The following is a 23,587-nucleotide window of genomic DNA, read 5'->3' as shown; positions in this document are numbered from 1 at the left end:
GAAACGCCAAACGGACAGTGGAGATGGTTGAGTTGTGTGCCGTCAGACACATAAACACGCGTCTGTGTGCTCATGTGTGTAAGCGCACAGCGATTCAGCCATAAAAAGGACATTGTTTGTCCAGAGACGGGCGTGGCGGGAAAACAGGACAGAGAGAGCGTGAGGGACGTGTAGCAGCACGTACACACACACACACATCCCTCACGCTGAGAGCAAACGCAGGCCGAGGGGAAACTCCTGCGGTGTATTTGACACCGAGTGTGCTGAGAAACAGACTGACTGAATGAGTGAATGGTGAGGCTGGATTTTATTTGCCGCCCAGCGATGATGTGAGATACAGAACCACTGATTCCTATAATAAAGCATAATGTACAGAACAAGAAGGCTGGAGAGGAATCAGAATCAAATAAAGCACAAGGTTCCATTAGCTAATGGGTTATTCTGTGGGTCAACCAGAGTTGACTGATTTTTTTCTGAAGAACGATAACCATGTATAGTGATGAAAGCCAAATATTAAATGGCATGGATGAATATTTACTAAGTAATCCACTATTTTGTAGAGGGGGTCAAAATGGCAATTTTTCAGATTTTCAGAGATTCAGAGCCAATTTACAGGGGCTTTAAAATGACTTCAGAAAGATGGCAGCATCATAATGTTATTTTTACACAGAGATTGGTAGCTCTATTAGTAAAATCTGTTGACTTTACCAATCTTTGTTGCATTATGTGCCAATAGTGACCAATCAAAAATGGGGAAATGGCACTTTTCATGTTTTTACTCCAAAGTTTGCATGTCTGTAACTCATGAAGTATTTAAGATATCTTAATGTCCTTTTAGATATTGGGTCTTAGCAAACCTTCCCTTTGCAGGGTTCTTACACCTTTTCCAAAGTAAAATTCAAGCACTTTTCAAGCACTTTCAAGGTGCATTTTCAAGATATTCCAGCACTGTGGCAAATTACATATTCACAGACATGAGTTCTAAACTTTAAATCAGATGTTATTGTGATATTAAAAAACAACTGTCTAGATTGCATATAACATTGCCCCATATAAATAGTCAACATTCAGTATACAAATTATATAATTTAAAATATATAATTAATATAATTTACTGAGTATCTGTAGTATTTTAAAAATAAAATTTAAAGGCTTTTTAAGACCTGCACAAATAAAAGTAATACTGTATGAGTGGAGTAGGGCAATGTCTATGGTAACACATTAATGACTGATATAAAATGACTGTAAAAAAATATGATAAACTAAAATTCTAAAACTTGAAAACTTTCTAAAACTTGAAGGATTTTCACAAATACATTTCACATTCCAGCCTAAAAGTAGCCTACTAAAAGGTAGTCAAAAAGACACTATAAAATTAATAATAAAATTTAACTGGCCCAAATGAAAAAAGACAATTTTTTAAACATTGAAAATATTTTTGATTGACATTTAGACTCCTACCTGATTTCCTATTCACAAATATCAAGGTATTTTTTTCATTATTTACAGTGTATCTGCAGAATTTTTAAATATCAATTTAAGGCAATTTATGACCCTTTTAAGAGCTGCACAAGTAAAATGAACACTGTAGTTGGGTTGAACAATGTACAGTAACATTAAGCCATAAAATGACATGATTTATAATTCAGATTTTCACAAAAACAAAACATCTTATACAATGGCATTTCAGCCTTTATACCTTTAAAATGGATATATCAAGTATAATTTATTTAAAACATAAATATTACTGTCTTAATTGTTTAGATTTTTAGAAAGCACATAACTTTTACATTTACAACTCTTATGTGTTTGCTGCATAAAAACATGCGCCAATATTTGTAATAATCTTGCTAAACAGCTGAATATTCGCAAATTCATTCCCTGTCACGAGGGGGCGCTTTAGGAGTGCTGAAATATTACGGTTTCCTAATAACGGCTGTACACAAATCAGCATTAACGCAGTTTTATCAGACATGAAATGAAAATGCCAACGACACGTTTCTGAGGACAGTCGGTTCCCTTCAGATACATTCATATAAAGACATCCGTGCCGCGTTTTGACTTTGAAACGTGCAGTGTGTATGTTTATTCAATATGATATCATTGCCTTTTGAAGTTTTATCCAGCCTATCGCGATTCTCGTATATCCGTCCCTAACTCTTAAACTTATAATTAAGCCTTTTCTTATACTATTTAATACATTTAAAATTTTGTATGGCCTTAACTTTGATAAGGCTAAATTGATGAGTTTGTAATGACCCGCACGAGCCCTCTACTTTAAGATAGTCCGGTGAAACATTTTAGTAGTCCGACTGGAAAACACAATAGCCCCGAGACATCGGGCTGGCAATTTTGCGATCCCCAAATTCTCGTTTTAAACATAATTCTTATTTGTCGTTTTCAAGCCATCGAGGACTGATGCAACAACCTCCTGATAACTGGCATGTTTTATCTACCGCTCTGTTCCATCAGAGGGCGCGCAGCAAGAAAGACCGGCGGATCACACTACAGCCTCACGTGCACACTTGAGCGGAGCTGTTTTTTTTTCTTTTCTTTCTTTTACATATTATAAGCAAAACAAAAAATAACTATTTAGTATGAAAGCGAATTAATATGAAACCGATGCAACTGCATATTCAAGCACTTTCAAGCACTTCATCCAAAATCCAAGCATTTTTCAAACCTTGAAAACACTACATTAAAATTCAAGCATTTTCAAGGAATTCAAGCACCCGTACGAACCCTGCCTTTGGTATCTTTATTTTTAAGGCCCTACATGGTTTGGTTCCAGAGATATTGGAATTTCAATATGGCTCCAGGAGTAAATCGTACACAATTTGGGTCATGTGGGTCAGTTTGCAAAAATATGAGACGACTTTGTTTGCTTCAGTCAAGACAACTGCATTGAATATACCTGAGTGCCATAAATATTATTTTTCCAAAGTTTGCGTGCCTATAACTCAAGAAGTATTAAATATATCACTATATGATTTTAGATTCTAGTTCTTAAAGAACTTTTCTCCTGGAATATTCATTTTTAAGGTCCTACATTGCCATATCTCTGGGACTGAATGATGCAGGGCCTTAAAAATGGGGATTCTAAGAGAAAAGTTTATTAAGAACTAGAATCTAAAATCTTATGGCGATATCTTTGGAAATGTAAACTTTGGAAAAAGAATATTTATGACACTCAGACAGGCATGTTTAATGCAGTTGTTTTGACAGAAGGAAATGAGATACATTTCTAGTTTCAACGTTATTTCTTCTTCAGACATTCCTCTTTAAAAGGAAAGAAGCCTCATATTTTAGCAAATTGACCCACATTAGGTTTTTGACCGTTGAAAATCTGTACAATACTCTTCAAGCCACATTGAAATTCCAATATCTCTGGAACCGAACCATATAGGGCCTTAAAAATGAAGATGCCAAAAGGAAAATTCATTGAGACCCAATACCTAAAAGGGCATTCAAATAGCTGTAATACTTCTTGAGTTACAGACATGCAAACCTTGAAGTAAAAACTTGAAAAGTGCTGTTTCTCCATTTTTGAATGGTCGCCATTGGCACATAATGTAACAAAGATTGCTAAAGTCAACGGATTTTACTAATAGAGCTACTAATCCCTGTGTAAAAATAACATTATGATGCTGCCATCTTTCTGAAGTCATTTTTACCCCCCTGTAATTTGGTTCTGAATCTCAGGTGTAAACTGCCATTTGACCCCCCCTCTACAAAATAGTGGATTACTCAGTAAATACAGTAAATGAGAAATGCAACATAGGCTACATTTAATTTCTGTCATTAAATAAAGAAAGTATATTCATTAGCACTGTTAAAGACATCAATATTATACTGGCTACTGAAATTCTGGTAACACTTACAATAAGGTTTCATTAGTTAACAAGAGTTATACATTAACTAACAATGAGCAATGAAATCCAACTGTTCATTGTTAGTTCATATAAACTCAGGTCCATTAAATAATATTAACAACATTGGACCCCATTGACTCCCATTGTATGGACAACATACTGTAACTAGCTGCTACAGAATTGCTGACCTTTTTTTATTGATATATGACAGACCACTGTACTATCTGGGTTTATTACAGTTTCTAATTATCATTAGTAAGACCGTATTTCATAAATTACTAAATTACTGTCAGCATATTAAAGAGCAGTAAATAAAAATTGCCAAACAAAATCACTTATAAGTATCTAAGAGCTCCAGCTGACAAGGTAAAAACACAAAAAGCACAGTATAGTTATTGATTATGTACTGATTTCGGCCACAGTGTGCTGATGATATTTTATATATAGATGATACCGTATATATTACTGGATGAGATCACTCATACACACACACACGTTACCTCTATAGTGGGGTCGTATTCATCCACAAAGTGGTTCTGGATGAGTTGGATGGTGAGAGCGCTCTTGCCCACGCCTCCAGCGCCCACCACCACCAGCTTATATTCAGTCATCCCTTCACTCCTCTTCAACCTCTCGCCACACCTGAGGAGAAAACAGCAGCACCATCAATACAGACTGCATCAAAATCCACTGATTTCTATTATAGGCACAGCAAAGATCTTCTTCAGGCCTGAAGGTTTGTTTAGGATTCATAGGACATAATGTTTGACAGCAGTGCTTTGTTGAAATGAGCACATAAGAAGTCCAAAGTGTCACTGTCTCACCTCAAATCTTTGACTATATGACTAAAAACTTTCAACTAAAGCCTGCAAATTATTACAAACTGGTGCACTTTGGTGCCTTTTCTGTAGTTAAACATCCATATTAACGACCAGATACAGCAAACCGACTTGAAAGAACTAACGACGACAAAAGTCCAATGTCGCCTACATCTAGGCCAAATAGTTACATTTGAACATATCACAAAGAGTACAGTCGGCTGTGTTTTCATTACAGATCTGCAAAAACATTAGCAATATTTAATAAATGTCGACAAAAAACTATTGCGAAATCACTGTGCTTCCATTTACCGATGTTATGTGACTAAAGCGTATTTTTTTCCTCTTGCGATAAGTCGTGACGACGGATGTTGGTAGGTTTATATATATCGCAGACATTACATATGGTACATTAAAAAAATGATGTTACTTTTAAATACGCCAGCTGAACTGTAAATGCGGAAAACTGTTTCCACTTTTGTTCAAGTTGTCTAAGAAACCACCTCATGCAAGAATAAAAACCTTTTTTGAGACATATGAGTGGTTTTGGGAAATTATGTTTTTATTTTGTGAATTCCACTCTTTAACAGTAAGTAGCAGTAGTTTGTATCTGCCATTCGAAAAAAAGGGAAATTATAAGAGCTAGGGCTGTGAATATACAAACCATAAAAAAGCAGTGCCACGTTTTTTGCTTACTTTGTCACTTTCAACGATTTTTTGCCTCGTGCACTGGTTTGCTGAACATCCAATCTGGGATGTTTGATAAAAGCACCGTTAGCCAACTGTGATCGCAAGTTATCAACTTAGTTTAAATATTTAATGTTTTACGAAACCATAGTTCCAACAAACATTGCTCAAACAGTATTGCAAACTTGTCACTGTTTTCACAAATTAACCTTTTCGATATTCTATAAATGTGTAGGTTTGCATGCGTCATTCAAAAAAGGGAGCCTGTAAGAGCTAGGGCTGCAAATATATAAACCACAAACAAAGCAGCGCTGTGTATTTGCTTACTTTGTCACTTTCAGCAATTTTTTTGTCTCGTGTACTGGTTTACCAAGCTGAAAATACAATCTGGAATGTGCTTTCTAAAAGCATCATTAGCCAACTGTGGGTGCAAATTACCAACATAGTTCAATTATTTAATGTTTTACGAAATCGCAGTTCAAACGAACATTCGCAAACAGCATCGCAAACTTGCGTGGTTAGAACTGCAGCTTAGCATGGTGTGTCACGGTCTTTAGGAGCACGTTAAGGTACATTTACATGAAAGCAACAACTAAAAATGAAAAAGTTTCATGTATAGACAACGTTGTCAAAACGATCCACGAAAACGACTAAAAACACTATATTACGCACAGCAGGCCAATAATTGGCGACGTCACTTTGTACATAAACATTACGCATTTGTGCACATATGCATTCCTATCAACTGAACAATTAATACGCATACGCATGACGTCGCCATTTTCAAAAATTTACTTTTGTGATGTTCTATAAATGTAAAAAAAAAAACTATTGCAAAATTACTGCCTTTCCATTAACCAATGTTATGCGACTAAAATGTATTTTTTTTGCCTCTTGCTGTTAGAGTCATGGTTTTTGCTAAATTTATTTGTATTTTGCTGCGACCGCATTAAAAAAAGAATGAAAACGTTTGTTCAAATTGATCTGCACCGACAGTTAATTGGCGGTAATATCGGTTATCGGTAAAAATCCATGCCGATAGTTTTTCTGGGTTGGGTCTGTTGCTAGAGCGGCTGAGAAGGTACTCATTGTACAGCAAAGTCCCTATAAGTCTTTGTTATACAGAGCAGAACACTTCAGAGGCGGTTTTAAAACATCAACAACAAAGCGGTGTGCATGTGCATCATTACTAAGTGTTTAATTTGTTGACTACATTTTGCATTAGTGGAGAAAGGACAGCAGTATACTTTTGCCGATTTGCTGATCAAATAAACTCTTGTAGATCGCCACTTGTATTGAATGCGACGATACCACGACTTTTGCCCTGTGTGTGAAATACATACTTTGATTAGATAATCACAAATGTGACCCTGGACTACAAAACCAGTCATAAGGTTAAATTTTACAAAACTGAGATGTATACATCATATGAAAGCTCAATAAATAAGCTTTCTATTGATATATGGTTTGTTAGGATAGGACAATATTTGGCCGAGATACGCCTACTTGAAAGTCTAGAATCTGAGGGTGCAAAAAATCTAAATACTGAGAAAATCACCTTTAAACTTCTCCAAATTAAGTTCTTAACAATGCATATTACTAATTTCGAAAAAAGAACAGCGATAAAAGCATTCATGTAGAAAATGAAATGCAGTGACTAAAAAGAATTGAAATATATTCAAATAGGTGTTTCAGGTGCTTTTAAAAAATGTAATGCATTTTACAGTAAAATTACATATAATGCAATGTTTAACCATTTATAGTCTGGTACAGTAATATTGTGTTACTGCAGAATTTTTTCAGTATTTTTCTGTGCAAATTATAACTATAGTACTATATTACATTTTAAGACTTTCTGATCATACTTATCTGTATAATATAAAATTATGGAAGCCTGTTTCCACCACTTACTAAAAAATAAAAAGGTAAAAACTCACAATTGTGAGAAATAAAGTCAGAATTGCGAGATAAAAACTTTCATTTTTTATTTCACAATTCTGACTTGTTTCTCGCAATTCCGAATTTGTATCTTGCTATTCTGACTTTTCTTGCAATTCTGAATGTATATTTCACAATTCTGACTTGTTTCTCACAATTCCAAATTTATATCTTGCATTTCTGACTTTTACTCCGCAATTCCGAGTTTATATCTTGCAATTCTGACTTATTTCTTGCAATTCCGAGTTTATATCTCACAATTCTGACTTTTTTTCTAGCAATTCTGAGTTTATATCTCGCAATTTAGACTTTTTTTCTCACAATTCCGAGGTTATATCTCACAATTTGAACTTTTTTCTTGCAATTCCGAGTTTTTATCTCACAATTTTGACTTTTCTCGCAATTTGGAATGTATATCTCACAATTCTGACTTGTTTCTCGCAATTCTTAATTTATATCTTGCAATTCTGACTTTTTTCCCGCAATTCCGAGTTTATATCTTGCAATTCTGACTTTTTTCTCACAATTCCGAGTTTATATCTCACAATTTGAACTTTTTTCTTGCAATTCCGAGTTTTTATCTCGCAATTTTGACTTTTCTCTCAGTTCCGAATGTATATCTCACAATTCTGACTTGTTACATTTTGATATATTTATAGTAGAAATTTCACAAAAAACTTCATGGAACATGATCTTTACTTAATTTCCTAATGATTTTTGGCATAAAAGAAAAATCAATAATTTTGACCCATATTATGTATTTTTGGCTATTGCTACAAATATACCCCAGCGACTTAAGACTGGTTTTGTGGTCCAGGGTCACAAATGTTCTAGAATAGAAGCAGTTAAATTGTGAAAGTACACAATATCCATATGTATGTAATTTCAATACTGTGGCCTTTGTGTAGATATTTAAAGATGGCCATCTTTAGCTTGATTGTTGATGTAATGGTAACACTTTACAATATGAGTCCATTTGTAACATTAAGATTGATAAAAGCTGTAGAATAGAAGTATTGTTCCTAGTTAGAATGTGTTAATTTCTTTAAAAAAAATTTAGCTGCTTTTGTTAACAATGAACTATAAACTAACTGTAATGATTAATATATAATTCATATTAATTTTTTTATTCATTTACTCAATATGGTTCAGTATGCTACTTTTTATTTAAATAGTATAGCACTATTTGTTTTCCATTCAGTAGCCATTTTAAAAACTATCGGTCGATTAATCGGTATCGGCCAGTGTGGTCCAACCTAGCTATTGGTATCGGTAAAATCCAGTATCGGTTGACCTCTAGCAGCTGGTACAAACACAAGCATTGACTAGAGTGTCTACGATAAGCTCCGGTGGCTGCGTCAGAGGCGGAATGCACCGCAGACGTCTGCAGTGTAAATAAGGGATTTTCCAAGCAATAATGGCAAGAAAAGCCCCTTATACTTGAGAGTGGCCACGTAAGAGGTGTTTCTTGGAGGTTATAGTACAATCATATCACTTATAATCATGTCATAAGTATAATCATGTCACTTTTACTTATGCCAGGTGACCTGTAAATGCAAAAAACATCAACGATGTACTAAAAACGGAAAGTTCTACTACAAATAAAAGCAAATGGTTATTGTAGGTAAACCATTGTAACTGCAAATTAACCATGGTTTTGCTACACCAACTACAGTTTAATTGTGGTATTTGTAGTAAAACTGTGGTAAATCTACAGTTAATTATCGCTGTTGTCGTGTGAAAGAATGGCCAAACGACACTAAAAGTTGTCAGTTTTTAGTTGAAAACAGTGTTGTGTAAACTCCCCCTATAGTCCGCCACGACCAAGAGTCCTAGAGAATTTCATCCTAAAGGAATCTGGAATGCTCTTTCATGTTTTGCTGTTTAGCATTCAGTGAACAAACTCGCACAGAAATGCAAGGAAGATAAACTATGAAATATGAAAAGCATTCTGGCACTTGAAATAAGACCCAAGCTTGCAGCACACCAAGCTTTTATCTGATAACTGATCATTTTGTGGTTTTCAGTTCAAGTTTCAACATGGTCCAAAACAACATTAACTCTGAATGTGATCCAGCTACTGTCCCTCACTGGTTTTATTATTATCATAGGCTGGTTGTTGCTAGTTTCGGGTGGTTGATGTTGTTTTCCAGACCGTGAGGTTCTGAGGTTTCAACTGGATTTCCAAAGAAAAAGGCAGCTCCTGAGAAATGCAAGTCAGTCTAGTATTGCCTAATTTGACTTGAGTTAGTTGTTTAGAAAAGAAAAAAATAATGTGGCCACAAATTAAACCCTCATTCACACAACGTTTTAACTATTTATCTAAACAAGGAGACCATGTATGACTTTTTCCTTCTGTGGAAGTCAATGGTGTCCAAACAATGTTAAGAAACAGAAACATTTCTTAAAATATCTTCTTTTATGCCCCACAGAAGAAAGTCATATAAGTTTGAAACTACATAAGGGTGAGTAAATGCCAATTTTTCTTCTATATACCTTCTCATATCAATTAATTATACATAATGAAGTAAACCAAAACATTTTCTTATTTTCAAGAAAAATTGATGTGTATGAATTTTTATATATTTGATGGTTACACTATATGGCATTTTTAGTGTTATTAGTGTTAAATTTTAACTTTTCTTAAACTTATATAAACGTTTTAAAACCATATCAAATTCAACATGAATACAAAGAGTATATTAAGAGGCTAAAAACTTTGCACCTGCATTTTTTTCTGCATGTTGGTCGTACCATATGACTTTCATTTAGGGAAAAAATATTAATGACAATCAGTGAAGCAGTTTTTTTCTAAGAAATATAAAAATGAGCAAACAACCTTTAAGAAATTAATTCTTTAAAAGGCTTTTTTCTTCATTATTATAGTCGTACCACCCTGACATTTTTAAGTTTATGCCCCCAAAAATGTCAAAATAAATTTAGAAATTTAAAAAACGTTTAGTCAATTTGTTCTGTGTATGATTTTTTTTAATATTTGACATATTTAATGTTACTAGTGCTAAAATTGAAACTTTTCTTAAAAATTGTATAAAATTTTTCAAACCCCTTTTTTTGCACTTTCTTTTACTCTCTGCAGAAGCTGTTTTTCAAGCTATTATTATTTTTTGTTTTAGAAATATCATTAATCAATTAATATTTCTGTAGAGTCACACTACATGACATTTCACAACGAGAACTAACCTTTATTTGTTTAAAAATTTCGGATCGTTTAAACTTTGAGACTTACTGCATCCATCTTGACACCCTTTAATTTTTTTCTGCATGTTGGTCGTACCACATGACTTTCATTTAGGGAAAAAATATTAATGACAAACAGTGAAGCAGGTTTTTTCTAAGAAATATTACAAAAAATGACAAACTAGCATTTTTGAGCAAACAACCTTTAAGAAATTCATTCTTTAAAGGCTTTTTTCTTCATTATTATAGTCGTACCACCCTGACATTTTTAAGTTTATGCCCCCAAAAATGTCAAAATGAATTAATTTAGAAATGTAAAAAAGTTTAGTCAATTTGTTCTGTGTATGAATTTTTATATATTTGATGGTTACACCATATGACATTTTTAATGTTACTAGTGCTAAAACTTTAACTTTTCTTAAAAATTTTATCAAATTTTTCAAAACCATATAAAACTCAACATGAATACAAAGAGTATATTAAGAGTTTAAAAACTTTGCACCTGTTTTGCACCTTATTTTATGCTCCGCAGAAGCTGTTTTTCAAGGTATGATTATTTTTTGTTTTACAAACATCATCAATCTATTAATATTTCTGTAGAGTCAAACCACATGACATTTCACAACGTGAACTAACCTTTATTTGTTTAAAACTTTCTGATCATTTAAACTTACTGCATCAACCTTGACACACTTTAATTTTTTTCTGCATATTGGTCATACCACAACTTTTTTTAAGAAATATTAATTACAAAAAATAACAAACTAGCATTTTTGAGCAAACGGCGTTTAAGAAATTCATTCTTTAGAGGCTTTTTCTTCATTATTATAGTCGTACCACCCTGACATTTTTAAGTTTATGCCCCCAAAAATGTCAAAATGAATTTTTATTTAGAAATCCAAAAAATGTTAAGTCAATTTGTTCTGTGTATGAATTTTTATATATTTGATGGTTACATTATATGGCATTTTTAGTGTTATTAGTGTTAAATTTAAACGTTTCTTAAAAATTATACTAAAAAAATTCAAAACCATATAAAACTCAACATGAATACAAGGAGAATATTAACAGTCTAAGAACTTTGCACCTGTTTTGCACCTTCTTTTATTCTCCACAGAAGCAGTTTTTCAAGCTATTATTATTTTTTGTTTTACAAATATCATTAATCAATTAATATTTCTGTAGAGTCACACTACATGACATTTCACAACGAGAACTAACCTTTATTTGTTTAAAACTTTCTGATCATTTGAGCTTTTTGAGATTTTACAGTATCAACCGTATTGACACTCTTTAATTTTTTTCTGCATGTTGGTCAGACCACATGACTTTCATTTAGTGAAAAAATATTAATGACAAACAGTGAAGCAGTTTTTTCTAAGAAATAATACAAAAAAATGACAAACTAACATTTTTGAGCAAACAACCTTTAAGAAATTAATTCTTTAGAGGCGTTTTTCTTCATTATTATAGTCGTACCACCCTGACATTTTTAAGTCTATGCCCCCAAAAATGCCAAATCAATTTTAATTTAGAAATTAAAAAAAACTTTAATTTTTTCTGTGTATTAATTTTTTACACATTTGATGGTTACACCATATGACATTTTTAATGTTACTAGTGCTAATATTTAAACTTTTCTTAAAAATTGTATCAAATTTTTCAAAACCATATAAAACTTAACATGAATACAAACAGTGAAGCAGTTTTTTTCTAAGAAATATTTTTTTAAATGACAAACTAGCATATTTGAGCTTACAACCTTTAAGAAATTCATTCTTTAAAGGCTTTTTTCTTTTTTTTTCTAAAATTTTTACTGTTATCGAAAATTGTATGAATTTTTTAAAAACCATATAAAACTCAACATAAATACAAAGAGTATATTAAGATTCTAAACACCTTGCACGTGTTTTAAACAATTATTTTTAAGACTTTTTTAAGATTTTGCATTATTTGTCACTGACCCTGCTGAAAATCACATAACGCACAACAAGGTTCACTTTAAGACAATTTAACAGTGGTGGGCATCCATCACCAGACAGACTATATTAGTCTCAGGGTGTGGAGTTTTATTATTAGACATCTATTTGTCGTCATCAGGCTGTAAACGCAGCTCAGGATCATCAGAGGTGCATCTGCAGTGTTAATGATTACGTTTCTTGGTACTATGGAGACTAAAACCAGTGCAGTGTATTTGTGAGTGCTGGACGATTAATAAGTAACTCCACACACACTCCCGACACACGCTCTCAGACACCATTGAGCTATTAAAGGCAAAGGGCAGGGAGTTCACATGTGATAGACACTTGTATGTACAACTGCCTTAAATCCTTAAAAGCCCACCCATTCTAGTATCTAGATATGACTGCATGAAAGAACTAAGAGATTTTTCACCTGTTCTATCATCTACCATGAGAAAATCATACAGTAACTCTGATAATTTAGAAAGGCAATAGCAAAGTTCACTAATTAGGCTTAAAATATGCAAGTACATGAACAAACACGGTTTTGTGCATCACTGCATTCTAAAATGCAATGCACCAACATTTTTACACAATGTACAAACTGTTTTTTTTTATAAGAAATATTAACAAAAATATGTCAAACTACCATGATTTTTCAAAAAAAAAGTATTTTTAATAAGGCTTAATAACCGATAATAATAATACCGATAACCGATAATTCCTTAATATTTAAAAGCTAAGCTAATTTAAAATCTAAATCCAAATTTTATATAATTTTTAAGAGCCTGAAACATAAAAGTCTCACCATTAAAAGCTATGTCCCAAACACTTAATATATCACCCAATTGTGCTTATGAGATAATGGTAAAAACGTACATTTATCTGCCGATACCGATATGGTGGCCGATATATCGTGCATCCATACTTTTTTCTCCATTATTATATTAGGACAGTTGTACCACCCTGACACTTTTGACTCTATACCCCCAAAAATATCAAAATTTATTTCTAATTTCAGAAATTTAACATGCGCGCACACACACACACACACACACACACACACACACACACACACACACACACACACACAGTATATTCAAATCATTCTATGAATTTTTATATATTTGATGGTCACACCATATTACATTTTAAGTCTTATTGATGTTAAATGTAAACTTTTCTTTAAAATCGTATAAAAATAATGAAATTAAATAATACATTTTTGCTTATTTTGCTAATTTAGTAAACACAACTAAACTAATCCAAAAATAAAATTCTGTCTTCGTTTACTCACATTGTTCACATTATTCCAAATCACCTTCTTCAGTGATACAAAAATGCGTTTTTGTTTGTTTGTTTTTGTCCATACAATAAAAGTCAACGTTTTCAAAAAATCTTTTCCCGAAGAAGAACATACAATGTTTTTTGGAAAAACATGAGGATGAGTAAATGATAACTGAATGTCATTTTTGCCTGTAATATCCCTTTAATTTTGTATTTTGTTTGTTAACTAAAACTAAAAAAAATATATGGTAAAAAAACAAAAACAAAATATTAGAAAAAAAAAACTAAATTAAAATGTTAATGGTAAATGAAATAGGAAAAAAATTCCGTTAGTTTATCTTTAATAGTATCTCGATACTAACATAACACTGGGTGAGATTTCAGGAAATCAGGATTTGACTGCATTGTGCAAAGTCTAATATTATTGGTTAATATCATTCTGCCACACCCTTGTGCTTTTGGTTACATCACAAAAAAAGTTGTTTCATTATTACATTTACATTACATTTGATTACATTTCAATGAAAGATTACGAAAAAGTAATATTTCGATTAAAATAACATGCACTGTTAAACTGCGCACAGTATGACGCAGGTCATTTGTATTTAGAAATTAAATATGTCCAAAATAAAAGGTTATATTAATATATTTGTTATACTGTGTATATTAATTATGTATATATAAAGACACACACATGCATGTAAATATTTGACAACAATACGTTGTTTATATATAAAATATATTATACAGTCAAGCCAGAAATTATTCATACCCCTGGCAAATTCTGACTTAAAGTTACTTTTATTCAGCCTTTTTTTTTTTTTGACCGGAAATGACACAGCTTCTCCCAAAAGATAATAAGACGATGTACAAGAGGCATCATTGTGAAAAAAAACATATTTCTCAGCTTTTTTTTACATTTGAACAAAAAGTGGCATGTCCAAAATTATTCATACCCTTTGCAAACTGTCACAGTCTATGGGAAAATCCAAAGTTCTATACCATTCCAAATAGTCCAAGCTGTTCTAAAGCATCCTGATGACCCTGATTCATTGGGAACAGCTGTTTTAATCAACTCAACAGGTGAAAAACAGAAGCTCTCTGCTCCTAAGACAAAGGAGCTCACTGAGGACCTGCGGCTGCGCATTGTGGCTGCTCACAAGTCAGGAAAGGGCTATAAGACCATATCTAAATGTTTTGAAGTTCCAGTGGCTACAGTGCAAAGTATTATTAAAAAATAAAAGACGTTCCGCACTGTGAAAAATCTCAGAGGACATGGTCTAAAAAGCCAAAAGTGAGACCTGTGCTGGCCAGGAGGATAGTGAGAAGAATCACCACCAAGGTCATCCTGATGAATCTGGGCTCTGCTGGTGGCAACATCTCAAGGCAGACAGTCCAACGGACACTGAACACTACTGGAGACCACGGACGCAGACCAAGGAGGACACCACTTCTCCAGATAAGACACACAAAAGCCCGCTTGGCCTTTGCAAATGCTCATCTGGACAAAGAAGAAGACTTCTGGTCTTCTGTTTTATGGTCAGATGAAACAAAAATTGAATTGTTTGGCCACAATGATGTAGCCTTCATTTGGCGTAAAAAAGGAGAAACTTTCAACCCTAAGAACACCATCCCCACTAGGCTTGCCACGATAGACGGTGTTGACGGTGTTACCGGTTTTAAGACGCAACACCGGTGACATCACTTTTCCACCGTGACACCGTCTCCACTTTTTTTTTTTTTTTTTTTTTTAAGTATTCGTTTTTTATTAAATATTTATTTGAATTGAATGGAAAATATCATTCTAAATAATTTACTTAAGACGAGAGCATGCAATATAATTGAAAAAAAACTGAACATAGCTACAATGCGTCATATTTCATTTATCACGTGAGGAGTTCGCGCTTACATATAATAAACAGCGTAAAAGTTAAGCATGTTTGAGCCATGTTAAGCGAGCCCGGGGCACTCCCCCTGCCCAGGGAGAGGGATGCTGAAAACAAGAAATGATGAAGGTAAGACTGCTTGGCTATTTAAAGGGATTCTCTTGTAGTGCTTGGATACGGAGTGTGATTGCTGATGGTGAATTGGCCGTGTTAATTATCTGTGCGAGGAGTCGAATTTACAGAAAGAGAATGGCGGACGATTTAGTGTCCAAAAGCACCTGTTTGGCAATATTTTGGGTTCAAAGTTTTTTTTTTTTTTTGTAGTTTCGTTGTCGTCCATTAAAACAATTGACGCCGAATTGCCAATTCCCGCAAAACTGAAAGTGAAAGTATAATACGCACGCATTTATAAGCTATTTAAAAGCAGAAAAAAGAGCAAACCCCCACCCCCACGGTGATACCGGTATTACCGGTGTTGTCACGTGCCGATTAACCGGTGGGGAAATTTCCTCATCGTCACAACCCTAATCCCCACTGTCAAACATGGTGGTGGGAACCTAATGTTTTGGGGGTGTTTTTCAGCCGGTGGACCAGGGAACCTAATCACAGTAAACGGCACCATGAAAAAGGAGCAATACATCAAAATTCTCAACAACAACATCAGGCAGTCTGCAGAGAAACTTGGCCTTGGGCACCAGTGGACATTTCAGCACGACAACGACCCAAAACACACAGCAAAAGTGGTGTAAAAATGGTTAGCAGACAAAAACATTAATGTTTTGCAGTGGCCCAGCCAGAGTCCTGACTTAAATCCAATTGAGAATCTGTGGAGGGAGCTAAAGATCAGGGTGATGGCAAGAAGACCCTCCAACCTGAAAGAGTTAGAGCTCATTGCTAAAGATGAATGGGCAAAAATACCAGTGGAGACATGCACAAAGCTGGTCAGCAATTATAGGAAGCGTTTGATTGCTGTAATAGCCACTTTTTGTTCAAATGTAAATAAAAGATAAGTAATATTTTTTTCCACAGTGATGCCTCTTGTACATCGTCTTATTATCTTTTGGGAGAAGCCTGTGTCATTTCTAATAATAAAAAAAAAAACTTGCTGGTTGAATAAAAGTAACTTTAAGTCAGAATTTGCCAGGGGTATGAATAATTTCGGGCTTGACTGTATATAATATCAATTATATGAATATAAGTATATACAAAATAAATGTAAAGTCACTAGAAAGTCCATTAGTCATTCTCAGGGAAGTGTGTTAAGTCTTGCTGATGTTTATATGTAGTTGAGCTAACTCTGAGGTGAGTGACGGTGCTACTTTCAGTTTCAATTTAACACGCATGAACAAAGTTTGCCCAAATTTAGGCCATGATTTGAATAAACCCTGCAACTAAAGTAGGGCACAGCGAGGGGAGGATGAATGAGTAACACACACACACACACACACACACACACACAGAGGGCAATGAAAGTTTGATTGGGACCTTCTGTCAGTGCAACATGTTGTTTGGGATGAACACTGGATCAGTGGAGACCAGACTGTAGGTCCCATTGGGGAATCTCTATCCCGCTCTCTCTACGACTTATAATTAGCGCCAAAGTGCCGTAGGGCTTCAGAAGGGTCCTAATGAGCCCCCGTAGTCCTGAACTGTTTGGGAAACAACTGTCTGAACCTCAGAAAACACTATAGTGAAACAATGTCTTAAGTGTGTTTCCAGAGTCTTGCTATGCAGTTGCAGTTACTTTCCAACTTATACCTAAAGTAGTGATGCAATGAAATTTCAGCAACCAAAAATATTCAGCCAAAACTAGATGAGTACAGTTTGTAAACAAACTTTAATGCTGGCTTGACAAAGCGTTGTTTAAAAGCTTGAAAATTCTACGCAAAGTCAATAAAATGGTATTAATGTGTTCTGGCACATTGCTAAAATGTTTTCAAGTTGCTAACATGATTTAACATTCTGTTAACATGTTTTAACACATTGCTAACATACTTAGCACATCGCTAATATAAACTGGCATTCTGCTATCATGTTTTAACACTTAGCTAATAGGGCTGTCAAACGATTAATTGCGATTAATCATGATTAAACGTGATTAATCGTTTGACAGCCCTATCTTAGCACATTGCTAACATGTTTTAACATGTTGCTAGCATGATTTGGCACATTGCTAACATGTTGCTAGCATTAATTAACACAATGCTAACATGTTTTAACATGTTGCTAATGTTATTTAACACATTTCTAACATTATGTAATGCATTGCAAGCATATTATAATGTTGTTAACACGTTTAATCATGTTGTTAGCATTAATTAACATGTTTTTAACATTGCTAGCATGTTTTAGCACACTGCTAACAAACTGGCATTCTCCTACCATGTTTTAACACTTTGCTAACATATTTTAGTCTAGAGCTGTCAAACGATTAATAGCGAATAATCGCTTGACAGCCCTATTTTAGTCCATCGCTAGTATGTTTTAGCACATTGCTAACATGTTTACATGTTGCTAGAATGATTTAACACATTGCTAACATGTTGCTAACATAAATTGCATTCTGCTACCATGGTTTAACACTTTGCTAACATATTTTAGTCTAGAGCTGTGAGGCGAAGACTTTTGGAAGATGGCCTGGTGTCAAGAAGGGCAGCAAAGAAGCCACTTCTCTCCAAAAAAAAACATCAGGGACAGATTGATCTTCTGCAAAAAGTATGGCGAATGGACTGCTGAGGACTGGGGCAAAGTCATATTCTCAGATGAAGCCTCTTTCCGATTATTTGTGTCATTCTCAAAACTTTTGGCCACGACTGTAGCTTAAATAGATCAGCAAGTTGCCAACATAATGATTTTGGAATAAATATTTTTAGAGGTTGACTTCCTTGATCTAAAGAGATTCTCAAACGGCATGTTTTAACTCAGTCAGCATCTATTTCAAGCACACAAACGTGGATAGACTAGGGACTAAACATGTCAGTAGTGTAAACTAGAGTGACAATATGTGAAATTTGTTCATCCAAAATATCAAGAGCCGTCTTATTGACAAAGAACTTTACTGTTACTGGTTTATCACCAGTAACATAAACCCTGACCAGCTTCAGGGTTCAATTTCCTAAATTTAATTAACAAAACTAAGGTATGCACTGAAATGAAAATTCTGGGCCGAAACCAAAAATTCTGGAGGCACTTGGCCAAAAACCAGAAAAAGAATTATAATTATTGATTATTTTATTAAATAATATCAAATAATTTTGTAAGACTTTTTAATTGAACTAAAAATTTGCCAGACAGTTCATATATTTTTGACAATTTTTCTCTTTCAGACAAAAACGGAAAATGGCATTTTAGCCAATAATTTTCAGCGGCCGAAATTTCAATGCATCCCTAAACAAAACTTTACAGTTTTGCCTAAATGAAAACTTCAATTCTGGTTTCTGTCAATTTCCTTAATTTTTTTTCAGTTAGTTTCCAAATTTACATTTTAATTTTGCGACAATACCATGAATAGTTTACCCAAAATGCAAGTTTATACAGATTTAATTTATTATCACGTATAGTAATGACGCAGCAAATATGGTAAATCCTTGAGGTCACACATTTGAGCTTCCCATGTTTATCAATTATTATTAATTAATGTATATAAACTTTTTAATTCAATATATAAACTTTTTATGTAGTCATAAGACTAACATAATTCTGTATTTTTAGCTAAGCGAATTATAAATATTTCCAAATTCACCCCCCAATGTAATACAAAATGTAGCATTTTTAAACAATAATTATTGATTTACCATGTGTTTAAAGTGATAACTTAAAAAAAAAGGCCACTTTAACTATTTTAGCTTAGTTCTAAGTACAGTCTTATTTTATTTCAATTACTGAAAGTGATTTGTAACAGTCTAGTTTTAGTAAATGATAATCAACACTGGCTCTTATTGGATTAAGATGGTCTTAACTGGTTCAGACTATCAGGTCTTTGGCTAGTCTAGATGATCTCCCAACCTGAGCAGCTCAAAACCACTTTAAAACCAGCAAAAACACCTTCATGCAAGACCAGAAAACAACAGAGGCACATTGGTTCAATCATCCAAATTTATTACTAAAACTTTATTTTTGGTTTTCACCTAATCTATAACTAATGTCTGTTTTAAATAATTCATTTTGGTGCATCACCAAAGTGATATTCTAATCTCTAGTAATAACTCAGCCCCTCCTAAATGGACGTCTAGGGATTTTTTGGGCTGTTTAATCATCTGGCAGGTGAATACGGTAAGTGTGATTGCTTAGGAAAGCAACAACGTTCCTCCTGTCAGCAAGCGACGTGATTTATCATTGAAAAACTACAGGCAAGGCTGAAAGCAAGAACTAGACATCGGCTCTGGGATCTGCCAAAGCTTTAGAGCCGCATACATACACCCTGTCACCATGAGCGGCCAATATGAAACCCGAGAGTCCCTCTGGAAGCTCAGGATAAACTTGCGTTTTACCAACATTGACATGCATTCAATACCTTGGAACTGGGCTGGAAATGATTTGCCTAATCACTGGGATCCTGAAAGGTGGAGTCATTTAAAATCATATATTGCTCAACATTATGTTAGGGCACAAGTAAATGGTCTCAACAGAATCAGAAGTATCAATTTTCTCCGAGCCGCAACCCTACAGAAGCAGGCCTAAGTGATTTCCAGTGGGGTTCAGACAGTAAAAGGAATCTCACATGGGAGACGAAGGAATCGAACACTGAGGAACCATAACAGATCCAGGCTGAGTGAGCGACTGACATCATCTCCCAAAATAACCAGCACTGGCCAGATCATTACATCTGTCTAGCCTAAATGTTCTGCCCTTCACTGCAGACACTTTAAGACAATGTTTGTCCAAATGCATTACTGCACAGTATGGAGAAAACAATTATATAAATATCTGAACGCATCCATATATCTTGTGCTATGTGTTTTTTATTTACTAGTACTTTGACTATTTTTAGTTTAATTTTCATTAATGTTTTTTCATATATTGTTTATATTTTGTTTTGTTTTTTAAAGCTGAATTTTCAGCATCATTACTCCAGTCTTTTTAGTGTCACATGATCCTTCAGAAATCATTCTGATATGCTGATTTGCTGCTCAAGAAACATTTATTATTATTATTAATATCAATATTTAAAACTGTTGATTTTAGAAAGTTCAGAAGAACATCATTTATCTTAAATAAAAAGCTTTTGTAACATTATACACTATAGCATTTAAAAGCTTGGAGTCAGTATAATTTTATTATTATTATTATTTTGGGACAGAAATTATAGAAATTATTATTTTTTTTATTTAGCAAGGATGCTTTAAATTGATCAAAAGTGATGATAACGACATTTATAATGTTACAAAAGATTTATATTTCAGATAAATGCTGTTCTTCTGAATTTTCTATAATAATAATAAATGTTTTTTTAGCAGTAAATCAGAATATTGGAATGATTTCTGAAGGATCGTGTGACACTGAAGACTGGAGTAATGATGCTGAAAATTCAGCTTTGAAATCACAGAAATAAATAACATTTTAAAATATATTCAAATAGAAAACGGTTATTTTAAATAGTAAAAATATTTCAAAATGTTAGCTTTTGCTGTACTTTGACCTAAACGTTTTTTTTGTTTTGTTTGTTTTTTCATATATATCATACATATATATTTTTTTAGATTAAAAAAAAAAATAGTTTTAGTTTTAGATATCCAACACTGGTCTGAGCTGGTTTAGGATGGTTTTAACTGGTTTAACCTGGCAGGTCAAGCTAATTTCTCAATCTGACCACCCCAAAACCTCTTTAAAACCAGCAAACACACCTGATTGGGCATCTTAGACCTGTTTAAAACAGTTTTTCAGAAGTTCTGGATCATATTTACGCTTCAAAGTCACTGCCAAAAACGTATAAACATAACAGTTATAACAGTTAACATTACACAGCGTCAATTTAGTGTACCTCTCACAGTGAAAACAGCCTGTAAATACAGATTAATCGACGGTTAATTGAAAAAAATCGACTCGCTTGATATTACCTACCTACTCACATCATCTTGAATAACAGTAAACAGATTTAGGGCTTCTGAAGAACATACTTTCATTTTGTATATAGTTAAAATCAACATAACAGGCTATGCAGTATACTCTAAAAAATCTACTTCAGGTGCAATAAAATATTAAACTTTTGTACTTGTTTGACCTGCGTTTAAACACAGTATTAAACTTCCGCACTGCTCTTCATCATCCAGAAGTTATGAATCCTACTATGTTGAGGAGTATTAATATTCATAAGCGGAGCTTTGCCATTGGCGTGCTTCCAAGCGACGTCAGCGGAAACTAATTAGTATTCAGCAAACGCGCCATCGCCATTGGAACGCTGCGACGCAAATTTGGGATAGACTACTTAATATTCATAAGCTCGTCTTCGCCATAGTAGAGTTTGCAATTGTTCGTCCGGTACTATGGGGCGTCACCCGAGTTTACACAGAGAGGCTCGTAACTGTCACATGGATGCCACTAAAACTTAGCAAATTAGACAACAGACAGCATGTTTACGTTCAGTGCTGGCCGTTAAATCTTTTCCGGTAACGGCGAGCTGGCGGGAAAATAAGCAGCGGATCAGTTTGATCGATTACTAGAGTCTGATTCAGTGTAAACTGATCTGATTCAGTGTTTTAGATGCTTGAACAAGTTTCATTGTGACTGGTTGATAAACTAAGTAATTAAATACAAACAATATGTTTTTTTAAATGTCTACTTAAATCAAATAATTTAAAATTAAACGCAGATTATAGAAAATGCAGAATAGTCCTGTAATCTGTGTTATAACGTTAGACCATCGATGAGTGATCGTCTACTAATATGTAAACATTCTCCATGCAGTTATAAAAACGCACCACTAGTCATCATAAGTGTGTGTGTGTAAATAAATAAAAATATATATGTGTTTAGGTAAACAATACTTGCTACTATGCCACTTGGTCCCCTACAATATTACATTGCAATCAAACGATTTATGCCTAAAATAACGAGAAAAATACTAACTTCACCTCTGATTCCCCGGATACGGTCAGTCTCCAGGAGATTTGGTTTATTTCGAGATTTTCCTGGATTGCATTAGATGTAGCAGACAGTCCAGTGTGAACAATGTGCTCCGCTGTAGTGTGTATATGTATGTGAGTGTGTGTGTGTGCGCAGTACAGCCTACGCCCAGCCCCACACGACACACAGCCCCGCCCCTCCGGTCCAAACACCAATCCTACTATTGCAAAGGCGCAGCTAATGAATATTAAGTAGGTCCTGGTGACGTTGCTCGGTGTCTTTCGCCGATTCCAGAAAAGTGGCTCGTTTGGGGTCTGAGAGGCTGATCGACAGAGAACACAGCCAATCACAAGGCTTTGCCCCGCCTCCAAGAACGCAACAACCAATCAGATTAGTACAATCCACAACCGCCAGAATACGGATCCTCTGCGTTGTACACAGCAACCCAAACTTACTTTATCCATTATTCTAAGTGTGGGAAAAAGCATGTCTAGGCTGACCATTTGCAATAAAACTTATTTGAATTTTGATTTTAATGTATATTTTTTTTATTGTAAAACGGTGTCATTTTTATAAATTCAACTATCATTTTCTCCTGTAGACTTTGTCTTTTATGTTAAATATCTTATTCAGATCAATACTAAATAAAAAATAACATGCATTTTGTATGATTTCTCTTATTTTGGTGAAATAATTAACAATTTGCAGATTCTGCGAGGTGTATCTAAACTTTTGACCTCAACTGTATATTTATTATGCATATATAAATACACAAACACATATACTACATGTGTATATTTAAGTAAAATATGTTGTTTACATAGAGTCCTTTGAAGCTGCATTTTGGAAGTTCAAACTCGGGGGCACCATAGAAGTCC

The 23,587-nt window shown here is 34.0% G+C and overlaps 1 protein-coding gene across 2 annotated transcripts in view; it reads right to left on the bottom strand.

The window, feature by feature from the left end:
- The window catches only part of LOC141301079 (GTPase HRas-like), a 44,314-nt gene extending 21,472 nt beyond the window's left edge, over nt 1-22,842 (bottom strand). Inside the window, exons 1-2 of one of the 2 annotated variants that reach the window (XM_073831333.1) lie at nt 22,718-22,842; nt 4,373-4,514 (exon numbers count right to left, since the gene is read on the bottom strand). In XM_073831333.1, the coding sequence (XP_073687434.1) occupies nt 4,373-4,483 (111 nt within the window). In that variant the 5' untranslated portion in view covers nt 4,484-4,514; nt 22,718-22,842. Of the gene's footprint in view, nt 1-4,372; nt 4,515-22,712 lie in introns of both variants that reach the window. The other variant, XM_073831334.1, reaches the window with a different exon arrangement.
- Between the last annotated feature and the right edge of the window lie 745 nt (nt 22,843-23,587).

The sequence above is a fragment of the Garra rufa genome, chromosome 25, assembly GCF_049309525.1.
Source record: "Garra rufa chromosome 25, GarRuf1.0, whole genome shotgun sequence".
Classification (NCBI taxonomy): Eukaryota; Metazoa; Chordata; class Actinopteri; order Cypriniformes; family Cyprinidae; genus Garra; species Garra rufa.
The sequence above is the reverse complement of the archived record's forward strand: the minus strand, read 5'-3'. Positions and strand labels throughout refer to the sequence as shown.